We start from the raw sequence: 27,365 nt of genomic DNA, 5'->3' as shown, positions 1-27,365 counted from the left end.
ATCCTGCCTCCTGCAAGGGGAATCGAGCAACTCTCCCCTTTGGTCTTAACTCCTGACCTCAAGTGATCTGCTTGCCTCAGTCTCCCAAAGTGCTAGGATTACAGGCATGAGCTACCATGCCCGGCCATACACCATTTTATAAAATGACCTTGAACATCTGAAGATTTTGGTATCCGTAGGGGTTCTGGAATCAATCCCCTGGAAATACCAAGGTACTATTGTACAGAAATAGCTTGATTGGTTACAGCTGTGAGTTTGCCTTATTTGGACATGGTCTGATCAGTTGGTAGCCTGTGATAGCAGAAGCTCAGTTGTTTAGGATTGGCTGAGACTCAGTTGTATATTATACTCTTAAATTAGTTTTCAGTGTGTTATGTACTAAGTTAAGTTGCAGTTCCTTAAGTAGAAACTCAAATTACGGAGACAACCTCAGGCCAATGGTCTCCTGATTATTTAACAAAGTAGATTGTGCATGTATATATACACACATATATATGTATGTATATATTTCATCTCTCCAGTTGACTAGGTTATATTTTTCAGAGCTGCATGGATGTAAAAGAACAATTTTGTGGAGTATTAGACATTTTCTTTCCTAAGCATGTAATTGTTTAAATGCAGGTGTATTTCAGTTGCATTTTTTAAATTAAGCTCATTTGCCAGGCTAAAATTAAGCATGGAATTGAAAGAAAAGAGGTAAACTTCAGTACACTTTATATTCATGACAGCCCTCATCTGGAAAAATGTTATGTCTCTGAATAAAAAGATTGTTTTTCCTAATATATTCCTGATTTGGAAATTCAATGTTTAATTGATTGGGATGGTGTTATGAAAATACAGCATCAGGGGCTGGGCAGGGCTGGGTCACACCTGTGATCCCAGCACTCTGGGAGGCTGAGGTATGAGGATTACTTGAGCCCAATTCAAGACTAGCCTGGGCAACAAAGTGAGACCCCATCTCTAAAAAAAAAAAAAAAAAAAGCCAGGCATGGTGGTGCATGCCTGCTGTCCTAGCTACAGGGAGGCTAAGGTGGGAGGATTTCTTGAGCCCAGGAGATAAAGGCTGCAGTGAGCTGTGATTGTGCCACTGCACTCCAGCCTGGGCAACAGATCAAGTCCGTGTCTCAAAAATAAAAATAAAAATAAAAAAATAAAAATACAGCATCAGAGTGGAATTGAAATTCTCAAAATTAGAAAATTCTTATGCTAATATTGGTTAAGTTTGGAAGTAATTAAGAAACTACTGTATGAGAGGTGAATCACAAACACTAAACACTAAAATCTGTACAATATTAACATAGAAATGTACACTTCTCATATCTAGCTAAGCCAGATTCAAAATAGTCTTGATATTTGAATTTACAAAATAAAAAGTATATAAATACAACCGGAGAAGAATACAAATCAGAACTCCAAAACAGCCCCTTGCAATAGCTCAAAACCGAGCCAAATAAAGTACCCCACCCCCCGCCAAAACTAGCAGGAGATGGAGTGGGGGATGTTAAGATCATGGTTTATTAGGTTTCTGAATTCTGAAAGACAATATATTATGTATCTTGGGTGTGTCAATTGCATCTCAAATGTGACATGTCCAAATTCAAAATTATCTTTTTTCCCACCAGGAACCATCAGCTTTCCATTCACCATAACCTGTTAGAATGCAAGTGATCTTAATGAAACAGTCCTGTGTGTTTGCGTTTGATTTTTAAATTCTTCAGATGTTTGCCTAAATGGCTTGCTCATAGTCTTTGTCCACTGCCTACAGGGCTCATCATGTGTTGGTCTGCCGGCGCATTTCCAGCTTTATCTTCACTGCTGTCCACACCAATTTGGTGCTTTAGTTATACTCAACACCTGAAGTTCCTTGAAATGCCACGTATCAGTTGATACTCTTTGTGCTTAATCTTACCTCTTCTTGCCTCTTTCTTGATGATCCTTGATTCATTGATCATTTCCAGCTTATTTTCAAACTGCTGAAATCATTTTTATCTTAAAAACAGCAGTATCTTCAAACTACCACTGTCTCCTTTTCAGTCAAGCTCCTTGAAAGAATAAGTATTACTTGTTTATTTCCTGTTCACCCTTCAACCCACTAGTTTCTGCCCCTACTACTGATCTTTTAAAAGCCAGTAATTAACAAAAAGCACAAATAAAATCCTAATTTTCAAATCAAATGGACTAGTCTAAGTGTGTGCCTTAATTAACATCTCAAACAGCATTTGAAACTGTTACTATTTACTTAAAAATGAACACAACTACTTATTTTTCTGTGCCTTGTAGAAGACATTAAAAATATGAGTTGAAAGATAAAGCTAAGTGCAGCAGTAGGTGCCTTGTAGTACCAGCTACTTGGGAGGCTGGGATTATAGGTGTGAGCCACCATGTCTGGCCTTATTTCTTTCAAGATCACAAAAGATCGGATGTGTTCAGGGTGGCATGGCGGTAAACAGGCCTTGTTCCTTAATGGTAGATCCCAAGAGGAGAAAGGGCTTAAAGATACAAAGCTACAGGCCTGGCATGGTGGCTCACGCCCGTAATCCCAGCACTTTGGGTGGCCAAGGCAGGAGGATCGCTTGAGCCCAGGAGTTCAGAGATTGGCCTGGGCAACACAGGGAGACCCTGTCTCTACAAAAATAAAAAATAAAAAATTAGCCGAGCGGAGTGGTGCGTGCCTGTAGTCCCAGCTACCTGGGAGGCTGAGGTGGGAGGATTGCTTGAGCCAGGGAGGTTGAGGCTGTATGAGCCATGATCATGCCACTGCACTCAAAGCCTGAGCAACAACGCAAGACCATCTCAAAAAAAAAAAAAAAAGAAAAAACTACATTCCTGATATAGCTCGCCTAGTTGCTTATCAGAAAGGCAATTTACACTTCTAAAGCATCGTATGAGGCTCCCAAACTTATCATTCTCTTGCTAACATTGAATTTTTTAAAAAGCAAAAAAAAAAAAAAAAAAAAAAAATACCTTTTGTAATCCTACCACTTTGAGAGGCTGAGGTGGGAGGATCACTTGAGCCCACAAATTTGAGACCAGCCTGGGCAACATGGCGAAACCCTGTCTCTACAAAAAATACAAAAATCAGCCTGTCATGTCTGTAGGCCCAGCTACACAGGAGGCTGAGGTGGGAGGATCACATGAGCCCGAGAGGTTGAGGCTGCAGTGATGATTGTGCCACTGCACTCCAGCCTGGGGGACAGAGTGAGACCCTGTTTCGACAAAACAAAACAAACAAAACATTAATCTCTCCTCACCTTGGCCTCCTACTTCTACTTCTGAATGCACCAGTTCAGTGTCTGTCTCATGCTTTTCTGACTATTCCACAGCATTTTGTCCTCAGCCTCTTTAATGTCCCCCCAGGCATCTCAAACTCAGTGTGTCCCAAATTAAACTGATCTTCACTCCTACACTTGCTCCTGTTTTTGGTTAATGACATCATCAACCACCCAGGCACCCTAGTCAGAAACCTGAGTCTTTTAAAATGATTCCCATCTCTCATTTCCCACATCCAAAGACTCACTAAAGGTTTCAATTCCACCTCTTAAATCCCTCAAACACGTCCACTCCTCTGTCTCCACTGCCACTGCCCTATTCAAGCTTTTATTATTGCAACCGACTCATTAGTCTCCTGGCCTTGTCACCCTGCTCCATTCCATCCTACATCCTGCTACCAGAGTCATCTAAAATGCAAACCTGATCCTGTTAATCTCTGAATTCTACTTTCCTGTCCAACTTCGTCCCCTGCCCTTCCCATCCATTTCCTTCTCTCTCTAGCCATACGGAACAACAGAATTCCCCATTGCCTTTGAACTTTTTCTGCCAAGAGTGTGCCTTTTTGCTTTATGAATTCCTACTAATCCTTAGAGAGCAAAGAAGCTCATCCAAGCACTTCAAATTATACTTATACTCAGCTTTATTATAACACTTAACATTGCAATTTTGCAATTTTTATTTAACAATCTCCCTTATTAGATGGAGATGCTCAAGGCTATGTCATTCATCTTTTCATTCCCAGCACTAGCAAAGTTTTGGGAACATAGTAGGCCCTCAATGTGTGGAATGAATGTTATTTCTGACAGCAATTTATTTGAGACAGGGTCTCACTCTATTGTTCAGGTTGGAGTGCAGTGGTGCAATCACAGCTCACTGCAGTCTCTAACTCCTGGGCTCAAGTGATCCTCCTGCCTCAGCCTCCTGAGTAGCTAGGACTATAGGTGCGTGTTACCATGCCCAGCTAGTTAAAAAAAAATTTTTTTTTAAAGATGGGGTTTTGTCATGTTGCCCAGGTTGGTCTTGAACTCCTGGGCTCAAAGCAATCAGTCTGCCTTAGACTCCCAAATTGCTGGGATTACAGGTGTGAGCCACCGTGTCCAGCCTCTGACAACAATTTAAAAATTCCTTTCCATCTTCTGACACCATGTAATCATTCACCAAGTTCTATAAGTCTCAACTCACCTAATGTCTCTATTACCAAATCCTTCTCAATTCCCTATTTCTAAGATCAACAAAACTATCATAATTGCATCCTGACAGGTTTGGGCACTTCTCCATACTTGGCCATCTTCATTACTGCCGGTTATCTTTCTAAAACACACCTGGTTATGTTACCTAACTACTTAAAAAACAACTTTGGTCATTACTCATTGTGAGTTGTAGGTGGTTATTTCCCAAGAACATGGAAATACATTGTGTTAAACTAAATAAATGAATGCATAATAAACGAGACATAATGCCCACCAAATCCAAGGCTTAAACACTTTGAAGACTGCATTTATAATAACAATTTTGGGAACCCAGCACTAGCTCAACTGTTTTTTTTATTATTATTGTTTTCCTTTTTTATTTTTTTGAGATAGAGTCTCGCTCTGTTGCCAGGCTGGAGTGCAGTGGCGAAATCTCGGCTCACAGCAACCTCTGCCTCCCAGGTTCAAGCGATTCTCCTACTTCAGCCTTCCAAGTAGCTGGGACTACAGGCGCATGCCACCATGCCCAGCTAATCTTTTATATTTTTAGTAGAGATGGGGTTTCACCGTGTTAGCCATGATGGTCTCGATCTCCTGACCTTGTGATCCACCTGCCTTGGCCTCCCAAAGTGCTAGGATTACAGGCGTGAGCCACCGCGCCCGACCCACCAGCTCAACTCTTTAGCCCTATCTCCTACTATTCTTCTTCCCTATACTCAATACCCACCCTGGTCACTATTCCTTAATGTAGTGCCGTATCTAGACTTCCCTGCCACCAAATTCCTGCTCATCCTTGGGCCAGCATCAGATGTTACCTGGTTTCACCAAAAAATGGTATAACGGGGGCTTTAAACCCTTTCCATAAACCTCATCATTCCTCCCTAAGCAACCCAAATCAAAATAAAAAAAATTTCGTATGGATGATTGGAGTTTTGCAATCTCATGTAAACTATGTACAAAAAGCATCTTTAAAAAGATTTATATTTTTATTGTCTGCATACTATCTAAGTAAAAGCAAAGTATTTGCTATACAAGTGCTTCTTCAAGCCAAGTCCCTTGGCTTAACTTCCAACTAGACTGCAGCTAATAAAACTCCGCCATAGAAATTCTGAAGCAGTCACAGACCATTACTTGCCCTAAAAAGTTTTCTCTAACCTCTTCCTGACAAGCTGTCCTTCTGGGCTCCCATACAAACAATAGTATAGTATGTCATTTTCTCCTTTGGTTTCTTCCACAATGGTAGTTCATCCAGGGTAAGTATTCTACACTAGTTTCCTCATGTGTAAAATAAAGATAAGAAGACATATCTCATAGAATTACATGTGTTAATGCATATTTAAAGCACTTAGCATAGAATCTAACATGTTGTGTGGTTCACAAAGAGCATGCTATGAAAACACAGTATGTCCTGAAATTCTCTGGGTGGTTACTACATAAGCAAAATGCTTTCCTAGTCAGTTATCTACTTGTAGATGTGATGTGAAACTGAGTAGATTTTAATGTTTAGCAGTTTAAGAAGATTTTAAGACCTTAAAACTGGGAAAAGAAATTTTCAATTATAAATTTGTGAGCTTCTGAGGAAGTTTGCTGAAAATAACACTTAAAACAGTTTCACATTTGAAGAAAAAGAAAACAGTGTCTTGGGAATTTGTGCTGTCTTTGACTCTATCATATAATACTTCTTTACACTGCAAACTATCTGTACTGCAAACTACCTGTAAGTGTAGGTTTGTGAGAAAAATAAAGTGTGTTGTGTGGTAGAAACAATACCAAAGTAGTATTATTGTGGGCTACAGATATTGAATCCTAGCCCACAAATTAGCTGTGGGATCTTGGGCAAGCTCTTCATTCCTCTGGGCATCAGAGCCCTTCTTTGGAATTTGAAGAGATAAAACGAAATAATCTCTAAATTCCCATCCAGCTCTAAGTTACAAAGTTTTTGTAATACTGTATTTTGAGCTTTCTCTTATTCCCCCCGTGTCCCCTTACTAGAAACTTTTTATTTATTTATTTATTTACTTACTTACTTACTTACTTAATTTTTAGGGCAGGAATCAAGTCTTACTTTCTTTACACCCAAGTGCCTAAATCCAGAGCCTGTTTCTTGACTTTGAATGAATGAGTTAGTAACTGTTTCTTGAACAAGTGCTCCTCTTCACAGGGCTAGTTTTAAAAAAGGCATAGTAAATTTATGGTATAATAGGTGAGCAGCTAACCCTAACATAACTATGTTATTAGAACAAATAACTGTGCACTAATGACTTGGTATTCAATACAGTTATAGATCATATTATTTTTTGAAGACTTCACTAATTTAGAAAAGGGATTCTAAACTATTTCCTTACTTCTGACATATTTCAGAGAATTATGAGTCACAAAGCTTTGAGAGGCTTATTTATGAAATCCCATAATCCTACAGGCAAAATCAAAATTCCAATATCAAGAATACCCAAATACTTGCTAACAGGAAGCATTTTGTGGCAAAGGTTTTTATCTTTGACTTACTACCAGAATTACAGACTGAAAGACAATCTGACCGAGGAAATAAGGAACTGGCGTAAACTGACACACCAAGAAAGCAAACATGAGTGTGTCTGTGCACATACATACACATACACACAATTTAAACTCCATAACTCAGTTGCCTCATATACTCGTTTTCAAGTTTATATTTAGTGCTGGCTTATTGCAGGTGCAGTTCCAAGATATCCCTAACATGGAATAGAAAATGGAGAATGAGTGACTACCTGTAAAGAAAGTTTATGCTTTTGAACAAGGGCAGATTTTCTTCTCTGGATATATCCCCAAAAGAGAGAGACAGGAAATTCCATTTCTCTTGTTTTAGCAATGATGTGGTTGAAATTTGAGATGTACTTGCTTCAGAATTTCCTGGGCCTGAATTGTTGGAAAAGCTAAGATTTTTCCCAACACTCAGCTATCAGCCTCAATCACCTAAATGTGAGTTTGAATGTTATTCACAGAAAACTCTTCATGAATGGACACAAGCACAGTAAGTTTTTATTGTTAAATTACTATGTCACCATATGCAGAGCAAAAAGTAAAGGGACTGATCTACTTGTGCATTCACATTTTAAATTCTTGAATAATGAACAAGGGAACAAATGATCAGTTAGGAAAGGAAAACCGAAGTAAGGGTTTCCTTACAAGTCTTCTAACTTCTCTAATAATTATAGAAAACATGCTCAAAAACTTTAGAAAAACATTTTTCTGTATGTGATATATTAATAAATAAACTATGTTTACCTCATTAAATTGGAAAGACTCAATATTAAGGAAAGTTGATATCCGGCTAATGCAATTATCATTTGGATATAATATAGGCATCAAAAAATAAAGGAGTAGCATAAATTTTTCCAAAATGTTAACACTTTTTTTTTTTTTTTTTTTTTTTTTTTTGAGACGGAGTCTCGCTCTGTCGCCCAGGCTGGAGTGCGGTGGCCCAATCTCGGCTCACTGCAAGCTCCGCCTCCCGGGTTCACGCCGTTCTCCTGCCTCAGCCTCCCGAGCAGCTGGGACTACAGGCGCCCGCCACCTCGCCCGGCTAATTTTTTTGTATTTTTTAGTAGAGACGGGGTTTCACCGTGTTAGCCAGGATGGTCTCGATCTCCTGACCTCGTGATCCGCCCGTCTCGGCCTCCCAAAGTGCTGGGATTACAGGCTTGAGCCACCGCGCCCAGCCGCCCAAAATGTTAACACTTAGTGCTGAGTTTCCAGTTCCAGAATTGTCCACTCCCCTTGAGGCGAACAATCTTCAGAGGAAAAACTAGCCATGGTGATGCTCGCTGAGGAATCATCAAGTGGAGATGTTAGTTCACTCCATCTGTTCAAAGTGTCAATATGTGCTATACCCTGAGGTTTTGAGCTATCTCGTGCTAAAAGTAGTGTCTGATTGATTAGATACTGTGCTAAATTTAAGTCTTCAGGAACGGAATTTGTAACATCTAAGTTTGAATCCTGTTCAGAGAGCAGTTGCTTTAGTAGTGTCCAATCTTGTTTTGCAAAATGTTGGTCATCTTCAAAATCCATATCTGTAACATGTGTTTCTGATTCCACTTTCTGCTCAAATGCTTCTATTACATCCATCTCATATATTGGAGACAGGGTTTTTGAAGGCCGATGGTCATACATGCAGGTTAATGCCAGTGTGTCACAATCATCTATGTCTCCTGAAATAATTCATAATACTACACAATGTAAAAATTGCACGTTGGTACCCTTCAGAGTTTTGTAGAATATTAACACAATATAACAGTGATAGTCCAAAAAAAAAACAAAAACAACAACAACAAAAAAAACCACCACAATGGGAAAAATAACATCTATACAAAATTGACAAGATTTTTGAGGCATTTTTCTGTGTTAAAAATTCAAGGGTAAAGTTTAGAAGCAAAATCAACATAGGCAACTAACAATAATTCTCCATAGTTTACTTTGAAAACTTGTGATACAGAAAACAAATTATTTAAACATAAACATAGAATGTGCACATATATCTAATTCACTACAATAGAAAAAGAGAAAAACAAAAGACATAGTGTTTTGATGATGACTTAGGGTAAGTCCGTTGCAAAAGCGGGGGGGGGGGGGGGGGTGCGGATAAATACATTTCACCTAAAGGCTTATTTGTATATTGCACATGCAAAGGAAGATGCAAGCAAAGACAAACAAACAAAAAAGTACAACTTCAAAGACCTCCTTATTCTTCCGATTTTGCTGAACAGGAAACTACTGATCAGTATTTTTCTTAGTTATAATACACAATAGCTACTCAGTTAGCCACTATTGCATATTTTAAATGTGGGTCATTAGTTTGAATTACTATAATAAGGAAGACAAAAAACACAAAACAATTAGACAGAAAATCATCTAAACAATATGAAATAAGCCTGGGCTTTTTTCATATATTATCATTGCTTCTAAATATAATCTCTTTTAGGAAATTTATCTTTTTATTTGAAAATTTTAGAATAGAGAGATCCTGAAAATTTTAATCTCTGTAAAATGTATATAAATTGTAAATCAATCTAGTTGTCAAAATAGTTCAGTGCTTTTAGTTACATATTACTAGAGTTATTGCACAGGCCTTTTATATACTATCAAGTCTATAAATCATATCCAATGTATAATAAAATTTCTAATAGTCAAGAATTCTTGTGTTAAATTATACATAAATAACTAAATAGCAGCAAACTAAGGTTTTCTTTTTATTCTTTCATGTAAAATCTCTTAGTAGGTTAGCTCTACATAACAATCAAAATGTTTACTATATATTACTTCTTCATTAGGATTTTAAGTGAACAATAAAGAATGAGTAACTAGCTCATTTTCATATTAAGAAATTTTTCATTTAAAATTTTAATCTGTTGCTTAAGTAATTATTCTACCTGACTAAAATATAACATTCAGGGCTTCATACAACTTTAAAATTTTATAAACTTATTTTCTTATGCATTTAGCATTTCTATTTCTGTACATTACCTGCAGATAAAGCAATATTAGCTTTTTCAGTAGTTGTAGAATGGCTGTCTTTCACTGGACCTTCCTGAGGCAGAACTTGACTCCGAAAGGAGTCTAGAGATTTTGTAGAGCTGTTCTTTGGTATATCAGAATTGGGTTCTCTTTGATGAAGCTCTAAGTGACATGGTCTTTCTTGAGATTTTACATCACTATCCAAGAATTTGCTGTGTTGCTGAATGTCATTATCTACATTGCTTCCATTGTTTACTTTTTTATCTTCTGGAAGAAGCTGTCTGCCTCTACTGGATAGGACATCTATTGTGTTCTTTTTTTCTGTGGCTGAAACACTCTGTTTATTTTTTCTTGAAGAGTCAATGCTACTAAGATCCAAGAGAGTGCTTTCATTTTTACATACACTATTGCCTTTATTTTGTTTACATTCTAAAATATTATCTTCACTTTCTCGTGAGAATCTGGAATAGCAGGTCCTTCCATGATGTTCATGAGAAATGCCATCAAAAACATCAGAAGGTGAAAAAGAATCTACAGAAGGCTGAAAGGGAGTATGGACTTCTCCTTCATCTGATCCCAGCTCTTCACATTCATCAACTGAAAGTAAAACTGACCTTTTAAACTTTTTATTTGCAGAAAATTCATGACTTTCATTTTCAGTTGCATCTTCAAAAGCTAAATTAATTATTCCCTGAAACTGCTGAGGAGCTGGGTTAGAGACAGAGAAATTTTCTGCAACATTTTCAGCTTCAGATCTTTCATCCTCTGTTTCATCTGCTGAAGAAGATACTTGATCTATTTCCTGAGCAAACTGGACACTGCCTCGTGGAATATTTTCTTTTTCCCTAGGGTGAACTATTGCAGATCGAGACCAAATTTCTGGCCTTTTCCTAGGGATTTCATCATCACTTGTTGAATTAACTTGGAAAAGATCATTACTACTTTGCTTTTTCATTTTTACTTCAATTCTTAAATTACTATCATAAATTTTTAATTCTTCAGGAGTACTGGTATCACTGCTACTTCTTCCAAGAAAATCATGGCACAGCATAGTGCCACATTTAGAGATACCTCTGTCATTTGACCCATCATCATCCTGAGACCCTCCGGCATCATAGTCTTCAGATCTGGGCTTTATGTCATCGGAGGATGTGGTAGCACTGCCAGTGTCAGATTCAGGACTCTCTCTCTGATGCAGAACACCAGTACTCAAATTCCAGTGACCCACAAATGGAGTTTCTGGAGTTTCACGGCTCTCTGGAGATTCTGATGTTTCCATATTTTTAGGAGAATTTTTTTCTGATAGCTGTCCTGAAAAACACTTGGAGGAAACATCTGAGTCTGCTATAGCATGTTTGTCTTCATCCATAGCAGAGGCATCAGACAACTTACTAGAAATTGTCAGTCCTTCCAAAGGAACTTTCGATTTTTTGTCTTCTTGAACAGAATTTAAGGTACCATTTGCCCTTTCAGGAATACACAGTGAAACATCTTCCACACATTTAACACTTGATTGTTTGTTTGTATCTTTTCTCCCTACTTGGTTCTCCCTATCTGATATCAAATGGATTTGCCCTGCACTTGTTGAGTCTAAATCACAAACTGGATTAGAGTTCAAGGAATTTTCATTTGGATTTGGAACTATGTATTTTAGGGCTGTGGTGCTGTAAAATTTTGAATTTACATTATCACTCCCATCAGAATGACAACATATGTTAGCTGCATTGCAATGATCTATTTCTTTGTGATTGGGAAATTTTGTTTCACTTTTATCTAAACAAATCTGTTTGGATTCCAGTCTGTGTTTTAATGATTTATCCAGCTTTGAAATATTTTGGCATTCTAATGCCAACTTCTCTTTTTCTTGATCATGTAATGGCTTTTGTGGGTCAAGCCTGCAGGACGACTGGAGTGCTTCTGCATCACTGATTTCAGATGCAAGATTAATGAGAGGTTTGTGAGGCTTCTGTTCAGAAACACTGTCCTTGTTGTTATTTTCACGTACATCATGAAACATACTTTTTTGGACAATAGATGTTTCACTTTTTAAAGGTCTTTGGGAGGAAGGATGAGTTTTTGATACAACCTGTCCAGGAAGCATTTTCTGTTTTGAATCTTTATTATTCAAAGTTTCACCTTTCTTTAACTGATTTAAATTTTTAGGCATTGCCACTATTTTTGCATTAACTTTAGGCAAAGCTGTGTGTACTTGCTTGACGATTTTTCTCTTAGGTGCTTGTTTCTCTGTAGTTGTATTATGGTCCAACTTTGCCACATTTTCATCAGACTGCCTTGAAGAGATTGAAGATTTTACTGAGTTTGGTGACTCTCCTTGGGATCCTAAGAAAAGTAAGAGGGTATATTCAGAAATGTATTATCACTTCCAATTTGTGAGTCAAATTTAATATTTGTTTTAAAATTACTTCAGAAAAAATAAAATCAAGACCACAATGGAAGGGTAACATATCTATGATCAAATGGACAAGCACAGATTAGGAATCAGTTACATGATAAAATAAAAAAGAAATTTCAATTAGAAATATAGAGGGACTACTCCAGGGTCCCAGTAAAAATTACTAAAATAGGATCTCTCTTCCTCAAGTAAAGAGACTTGATTTTTATGCCAAAACTGGATTTGCAAAAATATATGAGGGTAAAAAAATTGGATTTTCTTTCATCAAGGTCTTCCCTTTGAAGTTTTTGGAGAAAAAAAACTAGTGTTCTACATAGTTGAAAAGGAGAATCAAGCTAAATATAAAATAAATAGAACTGTTAAAATTGTTGCAGTTGTTTTCTTCAAACATGAATAAAACCAATTTACTTGTCATAACCAGATTATTACTACTGTAGCTCATTAGGGTTAACAACTTAGATCTCCAGTGGAAACTAGAACTGCCAACTGGAAAGAAGGGGATTAATTTGGGGAATCCATTTGTTTACACTGGTGAAAGTCTTAGAGATGATATTTTGGACATTCAAATCTGTCAAACAGAATTATCAAATATTTTTAAATGTTTAATATTTAGCTATTACTAGGATATGAAAATATTTTCTCTGCCTTATTTTTAACTGATTTTCAGTAATAATTCATAATCCAAATCAAAACTGTTTTTAGGATTTTACAAACTGCTTTTACATATGTGAAAGCTTGATACATAAAAGCAATTTTGAAAAACAGTTATTATGTTAGCAAATTATACAATCTGATCAGTACTCTTTTCCTTGTCAGAACACTGAAAAACAAGGGACTCACACAGATTCTGGAAGGGAAATTCTTCCTCCTTATGTATCATAGTTGTTTAGACTGCACTATTATTATTATCTTTTTTTTGAGATAAGAGTGTTGCTCTGTCGCCCAGTCTGGAGTGCAGAGGCACGATCTCGGCTCCCTGCAACCTCCACCTCCTAGGTCCAAGCAATTCTGCGGTCTCAGCCTCCCAAGTAGCTGGGACAACAGGCACACACCATCACACCTGGCTAATTTTTGTGTTTTTAGTAGAGATGGGGTTTCACTATATTGGTCAGGCTGGTCTTGAACCCCTGACCTCAGGTGATCCACCCGCCTTGGCCTCCCAGAGTGCTTGAATTACAGGCGTGAGCCACTGTGCCCAGCCTACACTATTACTTTTTAAAGAGCTCTTTAGTGCCAGTTTTACAAATGAAATTCCTATAATTAACAATGGAACTTTCAAGAAACATGGGCATAATATTTAAAAGGACCAGAAATGCAGCTAAACTAGTGACTCCCTTAATTACTTCTCTCACAAGAGACAATAAAACCAAACAGAAGCCAGGTGTGTTGACTCATGCCTGTAATCCCAACACTTTGGGAGGCAGACGAAGGAGGACTGCAGTGTGATCACGCCACTGTACTCTAGCCTGGGTGACAGAGCAAGACCCTGTCTCAACAATAACAACAACAAAACAACAAAACCAAACCTACATCCCAAAACACCTGTCTGAAAAGTATACAATCTCATCTCTATGGTGTGAAACAAACACAAAATGAGTAAAACCACATTTTGCTTATTTGCAACTGAAGTTCCAAATCAGAGTTTGGCTTATCCAGTTTACATAAGGAAATAATTTCAAGATATCCAGTATTATTTCAGCTTTACCTTGAGTTTTAGTAAAATTAGATGGGGTACTCTTTGTCCTCTGCTGAGCTGCACCATATCCATTGCTAGTTCCTCTTTTCTTCAAAATTGCCTGTGGTACTGGCTCGCTACATCCTTTGCCACTGACCTTCTTTAGTACACTAAGAAAAATTATTTGCATTCAGTATTACACTGAGATTCCAAAACATGAACTTTTTAAAAGACTGATACCTGAAACAGTTTTTTTTCAAGAAATAAAAAATACATCTCTCCTGAAAATAGAAAAATCATATGCTCATAAGTCTTTAAGTTTATAAAACTGTAGATCAAGTATAATAAAGCAATGCATAATCATATACCATAGTACACATTAAGCTATTCTTTTAAATATTGTGCCTCATTTTGCATATACTAATTTCTTTTAATAAACTGTGTTAAATTATGTAAATACACTAAATTTTTTTAACAAAAAATAAAAGATATTTTAAAAATATTTAGCTAGCATTTAGTATATAATTAACTTTGAGACAAAGCTAACAGATAGGTTAAAACACCAAATGAAGACCTACCTGTTATTTATATTAGTGTCTTGTTCATGAATACTTTTTTTACTGGAAGTTCCATTGGTAACTTTTGAAACAGGTCGAGATTTTATGGCTAAAAATTAAGAAAAAGTGAGTCATAAGATAGAATACATTAAATATGTAACAAATATGTATAAGTTTACTGGTTAGACACTATAAACAAAATGAAATATTAAAGTGGGAGGGACTACATTTTCTCTCAGTTTGCATAAGTACATATAAATAAGTATTCTGTTGGCATTTGAAACTAAATAAAAGCCCAAATACAGGTTTAGGTTTTTGTTTTTTTAAGGAACTTTAACTGTCAGGAGATATTAAAAATTACAGTGCTAAAACCCACCTACAGTGGAATTTTTGACACTATCTACACTGTTTTTCACCATCTGTGCTGGAGAATCACAAAAGGATAGTTTATGTCCAGAAGGCTTTTCTTCTCCTATTGATCCATTTTCTTTTGGTTCCTCCAGACATTCAGTCGAAATTGAGAATTCCATACTTGAATCTGTGGATCTGCTGGAGGGTCCCGTGATGCTGAGGCATGGAGAATCCTTCCCTGTCGCTTTCTTCAAAGGCTTTGCTTTGGCTTGCACATTTAAGTTTCCTGTGAGTACCTTGGGTCTGGCACCTGTAATTTGCCCTTCCTGATTTCTCACTCCTTTTCCATTTAGTAAATTCTTCTGTCCAGTTGCTGCTGCTGCTGCTGCTGCTGTTGCTGATCTTTCTACAACTTGTCTAGGGGACATGTTTTCCAACCGTGCATTATCACCATTTCCTGTTTTGGATTTTATTATAGTTTTGGGCTTTCCAGAAACATTCTTCCCCCCAGTTTTTAGTTGTTTTGTAATCTTAGATGCTATTTTTGTACCATCTTTTTCCTTTACATCATCTTGCTTCAGAGTTTTATTTATACTATTTCTATTGGTACTTGATGAATGTCCAGATGCTCCTAATCCATCGGATTTCATCTTTTTATTAGTAGAGAGATAACTCCAACACTCTTTCTTGTTATTTCTCCTCCAAGATTTGATTTTTATATCACCAGAGTCAGAAACTTGTTTCTTTTGCTATAAAGAAGAAAAAAAATACTTTGTAATTTGACTGAAATCTTTAGCATATAATATTATATGTTTCCAAAAGCCAGTCTTTCAAAGAAGAAAAAAATAGAAAAGTTCAATTTTTGATTTAAGGTCAAAGCTTGAACTGTCTTTGATCATTTGGATCAAAACTTTGTCTCAGACTACCTTAATCAAATCTGAAATACAGCGTTAAGTGTTTATTTTAAAGGCATGCTATTCTATTAAATTAAATAAATAAATAACAGGAATGCTTTTTTAATGTATGAAGTTTTGGCATAAATTAATGTCTATAAAGATTCAGGATGCCTTGAGGAATGATAATATCCAAGATTTTTTAGAAGACTTACTCCCATGTTTTATACTACATCTTTTGTATACATCATCCCACTTAATCCTCACAAAAGTCCCATGAAATAGCTCCTGTGGCTGTTTCTATTTCTTAGACAAGAAATTGAGGATTAAAGTAGGTATGTGATTTACCCCAGGTCTCAGGTTGGTGAGGGATGGAACCAGGACTTGAACTCATGATTTAACCTCACACCGAAGTCATCTATATGGCATAATTTGAGGGACATTATAAAGATTTTCAATAAAAATTCTCTCTTCAACCTTATCCCAAGTGCCAGAAATTTTATCATTAAAGACTTAATCCTCTGTGGGAAGAATACTTTACTTCTTGGAGTCCTTATTTAAAAAAAAAAAATTTTTTTTTAAAGCTCCTAGGAAGCACAGCACATCAATACACTACATCTGCAAAGCTTGGTTTTTGGACAAATAAGATACTAGTACAGCACTGGCGAGCTATAGGAAGTGAAGGAAAAGGGATCCTAAAAATCACTGAAATAGCCTAAAAAGGGACAAATAAAATGGCACTGAAGATAAATGTACCTACTTCATCATTTTCCTTAGAACCAACCTTGATATGAAAGGGAACAAAGAAAATGTTTAAGTTGGTAGAAATTCCAGGATAATATTTTAAGATTATATTGTCATTCTTTTTTTTCCTTTTTTTGAGACAGAGTCTTGCTCTGTCACCCAGGCTTAGTGCAGTGGCCCAATCTCAGCTCACTGCAACCTCCGCCTCCCAGGTTCAAGCAATTCTCCTGCCTCAGCCTCCCAAGTAGCTGGGACTACGCCGCCACACTCGGCTAATTTTTTTTGTATTTCAGGAGAGATAGGGTTTCACCGTGTTGCCCAGGCTGATCTTGAACACCTGAGCTGAGGCAATCCGCCTGCCTCGGCCTCCCAAAGTGCTAGGATTACAGGTATGAGCCACTGTGCCCAGCCAATATTATCATTCTTTTTTTTTTTTTTGAGATGGAGTCTTGCTCTGTCACCAGGCTGGAGTACAGTGGCGTGATCTCGGCTCACTGCAACCTCCGCTTCCTGGGTTCAAGCAATTCTCCTGCCTCAGCCTCCTGAGTAGCTGGGACTACAGGCATGCGCCACCACGCCCAGTTAATTTTTGTATTTTTACTAGAGACAGGGTTTCACCATGTTGGCCAGGACGGTCTTGATCTCGTGATCTACCCACCTACACCTCCCAAAGCGCTGGGATTATAGGCATGAGCCACCGTGCAGGTCCTATTGTCATTCTTTATGTAAGTATGCAAATGGTTTTTTTTTCCCCTTTGGAAGCTGTATGAGATTGTAGAGGTCTGAGGCAGAGCCTGTGCTCTCTTCATCTTTCGTATCCCTCAGCACCATATCACATATTGGATACTCAAACAAACAAACAAACAAACAAAAAAGTAATGTTGTTAACACTGGGCATATATTGCATATTTTGATATGCAGTTTAAGGTCTATTTTTAAATACGAAAAGCTTCCAATTACATTAAAAGTTGTCAAAGATAACATACATGAATGTGTGTGCACACAAAAAAATACACAATAAATAATTTGGTTAAATTTAGAAAAAAGGAAAGCATGGTGATAAAGCAACCACTAGATTCTTGTCCTAGTTTTGCCTCTAACCAACCTGGGACATTTCAGAAATTATTAACAGCTTTGGGTCTCAGCTTATGCCTGTCCACAGGATAGAGACTGGTCCTATTCACAGCAGTCTTCCAGGATTCCATTAAAAAGTTCAAATAGACTTAGTCCTCATTTTTTGTTTTCTTGCTCAAATCTTAGCTCAAAAATAACATTTCTCTATTTTTAATACCCAAAACCAGGCTGACTTTTGCTTTTAGAATTCCTTCCCACCCTTAACACTAACTCTACTTAATTTATTCTATCCTTGAATTTATGCATCTTGAAGTATTGGTGAAATCTATATAGTATACGGTATAGCTGTATGCCTTGAAAAATTTCCCAATAGGCCAGGTGTGGATTGCTTGAGCCCAGGAGTCTGAGACCAGCCTAGGCAACATGGCAAAACTCTGCCTCTACAAAAAAAAACAAACATTAGCCAGGCATGGTAATTTGGGCCTATGCCAGCTATTAAGGAAGCTGAGGTGGAAGGATCCCTTGAGCCTAGAAGGTCAAGGCTGCAGTGAGCCTTGATATGCCACGCCACTCCAGCCTGGGTGACAGAGTGAGACCCTGTCTCAAAAAATGGGAAAAATTAAACATAATCAAAAGAAGACAGAAGAGTATAATGAATCCTCACATACCTAATAGCCAGTTCTAAAAATTATTAATTATTAATTCCCATTTTGTTTCATACACACCTACCCCTATTTTATTTTGAAGCAAATCCCAGATATCATATATTTTATTCTTAAGTACTTTGGTACTAAGCATTCTTCTTAAATTGCTCTATGACGGAAAAATGAAGCAGGCAACAACAACAACCACAACAAAACAAACAAACGGAAAACCTCTTCCCTGTCTTATCTGATAAACTTTCTCCCACCTCCCAGATAGCTCATCCCTGTTTGGAAAACACATTTATTTGCTCCACATTTATTGAGCACTTACTACATACTAGGTAATTGCACATAAATTATTTCACGTAATTTTCACAATAATCCTGCCAGGTTTTATTATTCCATTTTATAAATAAGCAAACTGAGACTCACAGATGACACATAATAAATGTAAAGCCAAAATTTGAACTCTTGATTTTATGTCCAGCATCCATTTCAGCATATCACTGTCTTTCTGGGGGAAACTTACTTCCTTCCCATTGGGAAGGAAACTGTTTCCTTCCAACTGTTCTTAACAGAAAAAAGACTTAGATAACCACAAAGTCAGGAGGATGAGGAAAAATAATGAAACGCTGTTCTATTTTGCAATAAGGCAAGGAAGGAGGAAAAGCCTGGTTGGTAGCAGGGGAAAGGAAGGCAAGTAGATTAATTCCTCGGGGCCTTTAAAAAACACGGGGATAACAGGGAACACAGAAAAAAATGTCCTAGTGCACCATTTCCTACAGTATGTTCTGTGGAATCATATAATATGCTTTAAAAGGGTTGAGGGGGCCAGGCGCAGTGGCTTACACCTGTAATCCCAGCACTTTAGGAGGCTGAGGCTGGTGGATCACAAGGTTAGGAGATCAAAACCATCCTGGCTAATACGGTGAAACCCCATCTCTACTAAAAATACAAAAAAAATAGCCGGGCGTCATGGTGGGTGCCTGTAGTCCCAGCTGCTCAGGAGGCTGAGGCAGGAGAATGGCACGAACCTGGGAGGTGGAGCTTGCAGTAAGCCGAGATTGCGCCACTGCACTTCAGCCTGGGTGACAGAGCGAGACTCTGTCTCAAAAAAAAAAAAAAAAAAAAAAAAAAAAAAAAATGGTTGAGGGAACCCTAGTCGTATTCCATAGCTATAACATTGGGGGAAATTTTGGATGCAATAATTCAAAAGTAGTTCTTTAGTGTTTCTCAGCACTTTCAAGGTGTAATATGCATCATCGGTCTATAAGAGGAGCTATGGGGCCAGGTGTGGTGGCTCACGCCTATAATCCCAGCACTTTGGGAGGCCGAGATGGGCAGATCACCTGAGGTCGAGTGTTCGAGACCAGCCTGACCAACATGGAGAAACCCCGTCTGTACTAAAAATACAAAATTAGCCGGGCGTGGTGGCACATGCCTGTAATCCCAGCTACTCAGAAGGCTGAGGGAGGAGAACTGCTTGAACCCAGAAGGCTGAGGTTGTGGTGAGCCAAGAACGTGCCATTGCACTCCAGCCTGGGCAACAAGAGCGAAACTCTGTCTCAAAAAAAAAAAAAAAAAGAGGAACTATGGTGTGTGTAGCAACTCTCCAACTTATAGTTGATGTTAGATGGAGTTCATATCTTGCGAAATGCACTTTGGAAACAATCCTAAGAGGTTAACTGGCAAAAACTCCAGTTTCCCGGATTCTCACTCAAGATATTTGGAGCTTGACTTCTTCCTCAAGCCATGAGAACTCTCGGTTGTGGGTTGGAGCTGCATTAGTTCCTATCAACCGGCTGATGAGAAAGAAAAAAGGATTTCCTATTCCACTCTGCTAGGGCAGTATGTTCATTGCATTCCAAACTGGAACTCTCAATGTATGTCTATCATTGTACCACACAGAGAAGGTTAGAATAATTTTGTACTTTGAATATATTACTGGTTAAGTGAACATCTGTAAGTTAGTTTGGAACCATAACCGTCATTAATAACATTTTTGGGAAGAAAAGTTTATTTCAGGTTATAAGGAAAACAACAAATAACTTTGTGGATGGTAAAACAAACAAACAAACAAAAAACACATAAAACATGACATCTACCATCTTAACCATCTAATATACTTAAGTACTCTTTAATACACTTCAGTAACAGTGTAGTAATGTTAGCTGCATGCACTTTGTTGCACAACAGATAACTTTTCAACTTGCAAAATGGAAACTCTGTACTCACTGAACAACTCCCCCTTTCTCCCTCCCCCTAGCTTTCAGCAACCACAATACTACCTTCTAAGAGTTCAACTACTTTAGATACCTCATATAAGTGTAACAAGTACCTTTTAAAGTAAAACACAGTTGTATTCTTAGTACTAATTGCTTTTTTCAAAAACACCAAAAATATATTATGTGAATTAAAAACTTTATTTTCGAGACGGAGTTTTGCTCTTGTCACCCAGGCTGGAGTGCAATGGCACAATCTTGGCTCATTGCAACCTCTGCCTCCCAGGTTCAAGCTATTCTCCTTCCTCAGCCTCCTGAGTAGCTGAGATTACAGGTGTGCGCCGCCATGCCCAGCTAATTTTTGTATATTTAGTAGAGATGGGGGTTTCACCATGTTGGCCAGGCTGGTCTCGAACTCCTGACCTCAGGTGATCTACCCGCCTCGGCCTCCCAAAGTATTGGAATTACAGGCGTGAGCAACCACGCCCGGCCTAAAATCTTCTTTTTGAAGAAGTAGGCTAATTAGAAAAAAAGACATTGAATTTAGGTCTAGAGTTCTAAACAACTGCCAATAGACTGAAATAGCTCTGTTAGCTGCCAAAAAGGTTTTCAAGGAAATGAAAAAGGTACATACTTCCAGTGCCAGTTGGATATAAAAAATTCACTTTAAAACATTTATTAAATGTTCACTTGATTTAGAAAAAGTAAAATTTTCCATTAAGAAATAGCTTCAATTAATGAACAGATTTTTAAAACTTTTTCTGAAATATAAAATAAACTTTAAATAATTTGTTATCTTTTTCATTTGTACCTATAAAATTTAGAAAGTTTACCTGTGAGCTACTGAATATAGGCTTTTTGCCAAGTCTTCGATCATCACCTTTGTCAAATGCAGCTGTAGAAAGAAACAGCAATTTATTTTTATAGGGAACATTATTATACCTTAGAAGTAAAGGAAAAATAGTATATCAGCAGAAAAAAAGTCGTATTTTAATGGAAATAACTTAATAAACCTGAAACCAATCTAGTATACAAAACAACTCCCTATTATATTTTAGATTTTTTTAAAAAGAACCTCATTTTCTATCTGACTCTCTGGGCCCTAGGTTTTATGTTATTAAAATTAATAAATAAGAACTGTACGATCTCACAGAGAAGATTCATACATTTACAAAAACATGAGAATTTTCTCAAACCGTGACATTTTAGATAATTGGTTTCATTTAGTTTTCCAAATTAGAAAAAATTACAGATTATGGCAAATGTAACATTCTACAAGCTATTAAATATGAGAAAATGTTTATACTAAATGTAAAAATACTCTGAAGTTAAAAATATTTTCTGGTTTTGCAGATATATATAATGAGGAAAGAGGAAAGAGAAAAGAAAAAAATAAGGTTCTATTGAAATAAAACAAGAAACAATCTTCAAAATATTATTCTTTTTATAATTAAATAAAAATTCATTTTATAAGTTAGGTTTATATGGGAATTTATTGCAGAACTCATGTCTACGCTATTCAAATAAGAATTTGAATGATGTCAGGAAAATATGTAGGCTGGAATAATGATATGAGAGCTACAAATATAGTTTAGCAAATGTATTTCTTTCTTTTGACGGTTACTGGGCTTTAAGATTATTTTGAAGAAATATATGTAATCTCCAAAAATTATTTGATTTTTATTAAATCAGCTAATAAAAAATACATTAAATTATCTGTAACTACCATGTATCTTCCATGATCTCTATTCTATAGGATATGTGCTATAAGACAAAACAGGATCCTGAAAATGGCACTACAGGACTGATTTGCAGTAAGCAAATGACTCTGCACAATAATACACAGGAAGAAATAAAAATAAAAAATTTCACCCCAAGGTCAGTAACTCAACTATGACATATGAAGTGTAGTAACAGACAACCCAGAACTATTCCTTTATCTGGGTTTCCCGAGGAAGTAATTATGCATAAGTCAGGACTCATTATAATTCAACTTATTTAAGATTAAAACATTATTATTACACTGACTCAATGTAATAGAATGAAAAGTCCCTTTTGACAATTCAAAAAGGATTGTTGGATTAGTTGGATAGTTGGATTACCAATAACATTTTATTTAAATATGGGTATTTACATGTATTTTTAATTAGCACTTTGAAGAATTAAAGAACACTGAAGCTCAACTTAAAATAGAGAAAAACAAAGTTTCCTACTAACCAGGAGAGCGCTAAAAGACACCTACTGAAGGAATGCTGATCTTATCTTGTTACTTCACATTACATACATTTTGTAAAAATAAAACATTTAAAAATCAGCAGAGAAAGAGTCACAAGGAAAAAAATGTCCAATTTCTAAGAACTTCTTCTCATAATTTTTGTTTAAAATAATGGACGTTTTTTGAAAAGTGCTCTTCATATCACATCTAGCTACACTATCATGTAATGCTCATAATGTAAAAGCAGATCCTATGCTGATGATACCACTAAAGAATTTAACATATTTATGCGTTCTCAAAATATATTTTAACAGATATGGCTTCCATGTTTTACAGTACTAAAATGTTTGCTTCATAAAATTTAGTCTCTTAAAACGTTGTAAAAACTATACACACTGAATATGCCAATATTTTTTCTAAGGCACCTGCTTTAACCCAAAAATACTCATGAAGCCATTTTTAGTTCCACATCCTCGAATTTTTATTTTGATATATATTTTTAAACACATGTTCTGAAAAATATACATCTTTTGTTTAATGCTAATGTTTCAGATGATACCTATTAAATGTCAGGGACCACTGTGCAGCTCCTGAGGGACAGTCCGCAATAGCACACTGCACATCACTGAACCAATCAGTTGTGAAATAAAGCCATCTATTCCAGGCAAAACCACAAGAAAGCATGTCTTATGAAAAAGATAGAAAAGCTTTATAACAAAACATATTTAAAAAGGAGGAAAAAGTATGTTGATACTCTGTTCTATGTGGGCTACATTTTCTTACACTTTTAATCTCTTCACAAGAATGCCTGCAAGCAAATTTGCCTAGAACATTGTTGCTAATGTATAGTAAGATTAAAAATTTATATATATATATATATATATATATAAAGGAAATTAGTTTCATTTTCTAAGAACAGCTAAAAAGCATGATTTATTAAAACTGCCTAAACATATGAGCACATTTCAGTTAGCATCCTATTATCCAACAGAAGCACACAAATGTTAACCTTTCCACTTACCAGAATGCCCTCAAAATATCTGCTGTCACAACGATCATTACATAAGAATTGAAATATTTCAAGGCTAACATACCTGCTTGGATTTTCTGTTGATCATCTGTGCTCATCAGCTTCCAGCTTTCTGTGTGACGAACAGCATAGAAAGACTGAACCAGGAAGATCCACAGCTTATCACGCAGAGCCTGGATCTTGCACGTAAAACCCTGTGTTCAGGCAACAAATCAGCAGCTGGTGAGAGCCACATTGTCATAGCAACCAGTCATTATTCCTTTCAGAATCTACTTACTCCTAAGCTAGATCAATGATGTCATCATTTAGATTTTTAAGATCGTTGGGTACATGTTATTTATGAAGGCTTACTCATTAATAACAAAATTTTATAAATGAACACAAAGCTAAAAAATCTCATCTTTTCAACCAAACGTTATTTTACAACACCAATGCCCTTGATATGAACACCTTCTGCAGCCTTTTCATATCAACTATGACATTACAAGGTCAAATGCTCTATGGAATAGTAATAAATATGATATATTTTTAAAACCATTTTTGTTGAACAAATACAGAATGCCAATAATTTGTAATAACCTAATTAATGGCCACTGATTAATTGTACTTAAAAATAAATATTTTAATTTTGCTTCACCGCCTAATTTTAAAATATGATTTTTTGAAAAGAAAAATTAAGATTATAAAAATAAAAGACACTGATGATTAAAAACTCTAAAATATACATTTTATATCTAGAAAATTTACTGTAGGACCAGGGAGAAATACTAGAGTTATGCTGTGCCAAATAATATTGCTAAGTGTCACACTACATTTAAAATTACCCAGCCAAAGTGCCAATTTCTAAACTTTTATAAAAACTCCATTTGGAGACAAATGGAATTTTTAAAATTTAGTATTATAAAAAATTTCAAACATATACAAAAGTAGAGATCTTAATCCACCCCTAGGTATCCACTGCCTAGCTTCAAGGACCCATGCAACATTTAAAATGCACATTCATTTAAAAATCTTAGTTCAAATATTGCATTATTTTAATAAATTTCATTACATTCAGTACCATTTCCTTTGTACTGTCAGAGTTCAGCAATGTGTCCAGAGCCATAAGAAGAGAGCAACTATTTTCAGTGGTGATATTTTCTTCAATTGCTTTGAAAATTGTGTCCAACAGATCAGCTGTGCTACTCATTGCTTGTGACTATAAAACACAGAAATTAATATTTAAGAGCAATACATATAAAATGCACAAGAAATGTGAAAGTCTGGCGTTAACAGATCATTATAACCAGCTGTATGAAGTCAACCAGAAATATTTGTCTTTTCCCTTTCTTTTGTTAAAAAATCCACATATATGCATATACACGCAGTTTTTAAAAGACAACATAGCCCTAAATACAGAATCTAGAAATAAACAATAGAGTTATTTATTCCGTGAATAATTTTAGAGAAAGTAGCTTCCCAATAAGACACAGAATTCTGCATGGACCATAATTGTATTACTGGCCAAAACAGTATCTTTATGACTTTGGTTTCTAAAACGTGGCTTGCTGAGGGAGGGCTAGACTTGGCCAGAATTACACTGTGCCTTGCCAGGGCACTCAAACCTGTTCCTCTCGCCTTTCTCATCTTGTGAGCCAAAAATCCTGTCCATCACTGTCTTAAATCCTATGTAAACATGCCATCTGCCATGGAGTTTATTTAAATCACATTAATTTAATCAAAAGCAACCTGCATTTAAAAGCGCTTACATAATTGAAATCAGAACACAAAGATGGAACTAAATATAGGATACAATTTTAGACATAGTACCTGTAAGAGAAGAGCAAAATTTTCACTCTGAATAATCTTGGAGAAGTTTTCTACAATAAATGCAATACATTTTTCTTGAAGCTGAGACGCCATGGTCAGTGCCACTTCTGTCCACTTCACTCTGGGTAAACTGATGATTAGCCTGTCACTTTCCATCAGAAGAAAAGCAGCATTCTTATCATTCTTAGATTAAAAAAAAAAAAATTGGAAAAAGTTAGATGTATTACTGCCCATAAAGTAACTCTCTAAGCAAATCAAATACTTTTGTTGTTGTGGGATGTTTCCTGCAAAAACAAAATTCCAGGTAGCTAATGTCTTTGTCATTAGTTTTACATGTAATGTTTATTTATTCATTCATTCAGAATTATTCAAAATGATAAAGTTTGAGCTAGGAAGAAACCAGCTTTAAAAGGTAGCTAAAACAGGTGGGGCATGGTGGCTCATTCCTATAATCCCAGAACTTTGGGAGGCTGAGGAGGGTGGATCACTTGAGGTCAGGAGTTCAAGATCAGCCTGGCCAACATGGTGAAACCCCACCTCTACTAAAAATACAAAAATTAGCCAGGCATGGTGGTGCACAGCTGTAATCCCAGCTACTCGGGAGGCTGAGGCAGGAGAGTTGCTTGAACCCGGGAGGCGGAGGTTGCAGTGAGCCGAGATCAGACCACTGCACTCCGGCCTGGGTGACAGAGCGAGACTCCGCCTCAAAGAAAAAAAAAAGAAAGAAAGAAAGCGTAGCTAAAATAAACCTGACAGCAAAGTGATAATAACTAGAAAGAAAAATCTGAGTTCCCTAAGATTATCACTACTAAGGTAATTTCTGTGCTTATAGATATCATTCATAACTGCATGGCTCCACCAGCATAGCATTCACTCTTTTCTGACTACAAAATATGTGTTCTTTACGCAAATTTGGAAAGGCTAAAAATTACTTATAATTCCCAGGGATTTTCCTCCTCTTCTCTAATTAGGTAAGACTCTACTGTTTATATTTTATTCATTTCATGATTCATTATTATACTATGGAAAAAAATTCACAAATATTGATCTCTATGGAAAATGGAATGACAATGCACAAATACCATGTACTCCAAGGAAAAGGAAAAAAAGGCAACTTATAGATTACTGTATCTTATTCATGTTTTATTTCCAGTTCTTAAAGCAATACTTAGTAAATAACTATTTATTAATTAGTTACTTGATAGGCTGGTAATTGAAAAACATGGCCACAAATTCCATCCACCAAGAGGTGGAATCTATTTCCTCAGTCTTGAATCTAGACTACTAGCCTTTTCACTTGCTTTAACCAACAGTGTTGATGTGCAAGTTCTAGAGCCTAGGCCTCAAGAAGGCTTGCAGCTTCAGTCTTTACCTTCTGAGAATGCTGGGACCACCAGGCCAAAAGAAGCCTGGTAAGGAAGACCATTTGGTGCAGGAGGACCAGACCCCCAGGTCAGTCCCCAGCTGAATGCAGCCGCCATAGACAAGACCAGCAGAAGAATCACCCAGTGAACTCACAGAACTGTGAGAAGTCTTTTTAAGCCGCTTAGTTCGGGCGTGGTTTGTTACACAGCAACAGATCATTGATAAATCTGGAAATGACTGAAATACCTAACATGGACAGCATGATGTGGACTTTACACAGCCTCTGTTTTTTTTTTTTAGGTCCAGAAGCACTACATCTTCCCTGATACCATACATCTACATCAGATTCCTTTTATACACACTATAAGAAAATGTGTCGCTTTTTGTTAGAGCACTTAGTTCATTTGTAATTAATCAAACATG

General features: G+C 36.6%; 1 protein-coding gene across 2 annotated transcripts in view; it reads right to left on the bottom strand.

Annotated features, from left to right (window-relative positions):
- Positions 1-8,044: 8,044 nt before the first annotated feature.
- The window catches only part of LOC104667804 (AP2-interacting clathrin-endocytosis protein), a 106,696-nt gene continuing 87,375 nt past the window's right edge, over positions 8,045-27,365 (bottom strand). For both annotated transcript variants that reach the window (XM_010370374.2, XM_030936946.1), the window contains 9 exons: positions 25,578-25,760; positions 24,829-24,966; positions 23,833-23,962; positions 21,357-21,418; positions 14,972-15,695; positions 14,617-14,704; positions 14,069-14,208; positions 9,960-12,290; positions 8,045-8,647 (listed from right to left, as the gene is read on the bottom strand). In XM_010370374.2, the coding sequence (XP_010368676.2) occupies positions 8,178-8,647; positions 9,960-12,290; positions 14,069-14,208; positions 14,617-14,704; positions 14,972-15,695; positions 21,357-21,418; positions 23,833-23,962; positions 24,829-24,966; positions 25,578-25,760 (4,266 nt within the window). In that variant the 3' untranslated portion in view covers positions 8,045-8,177. The remainder of the gene's footprint in view (positions 8,648-9,959; positions 12,291-14,068; positions 14,209-14,616; positions 14,705-14,971; positions 15,696-21,356; positions 21,419-23,832; positions 23,963-24,828; positions 24,967-25,577; positions 25,761-27,365) is intronic.

Source organism: Rhinopithecus roxellana, chromosome 8, assembly GCF_007565055.1.
Source record: "Rhinopithecus roxellana isolate Shanxi Qingling chromosome 8, ASM756505v1, whole genome shotgun sequence".
Lineage (NCBI taxonomy): Eukaryota > Metazoa > Chordata > Mammalia > Primates > Cercopithecidae > Rhinopithecus > Rhinopithecus roxellana.
The sequence above is the reverse complement of the archived record's forward strand: the minus strand, read 5'-3'. Positions and strand labels throughout refer to the sequence as shown.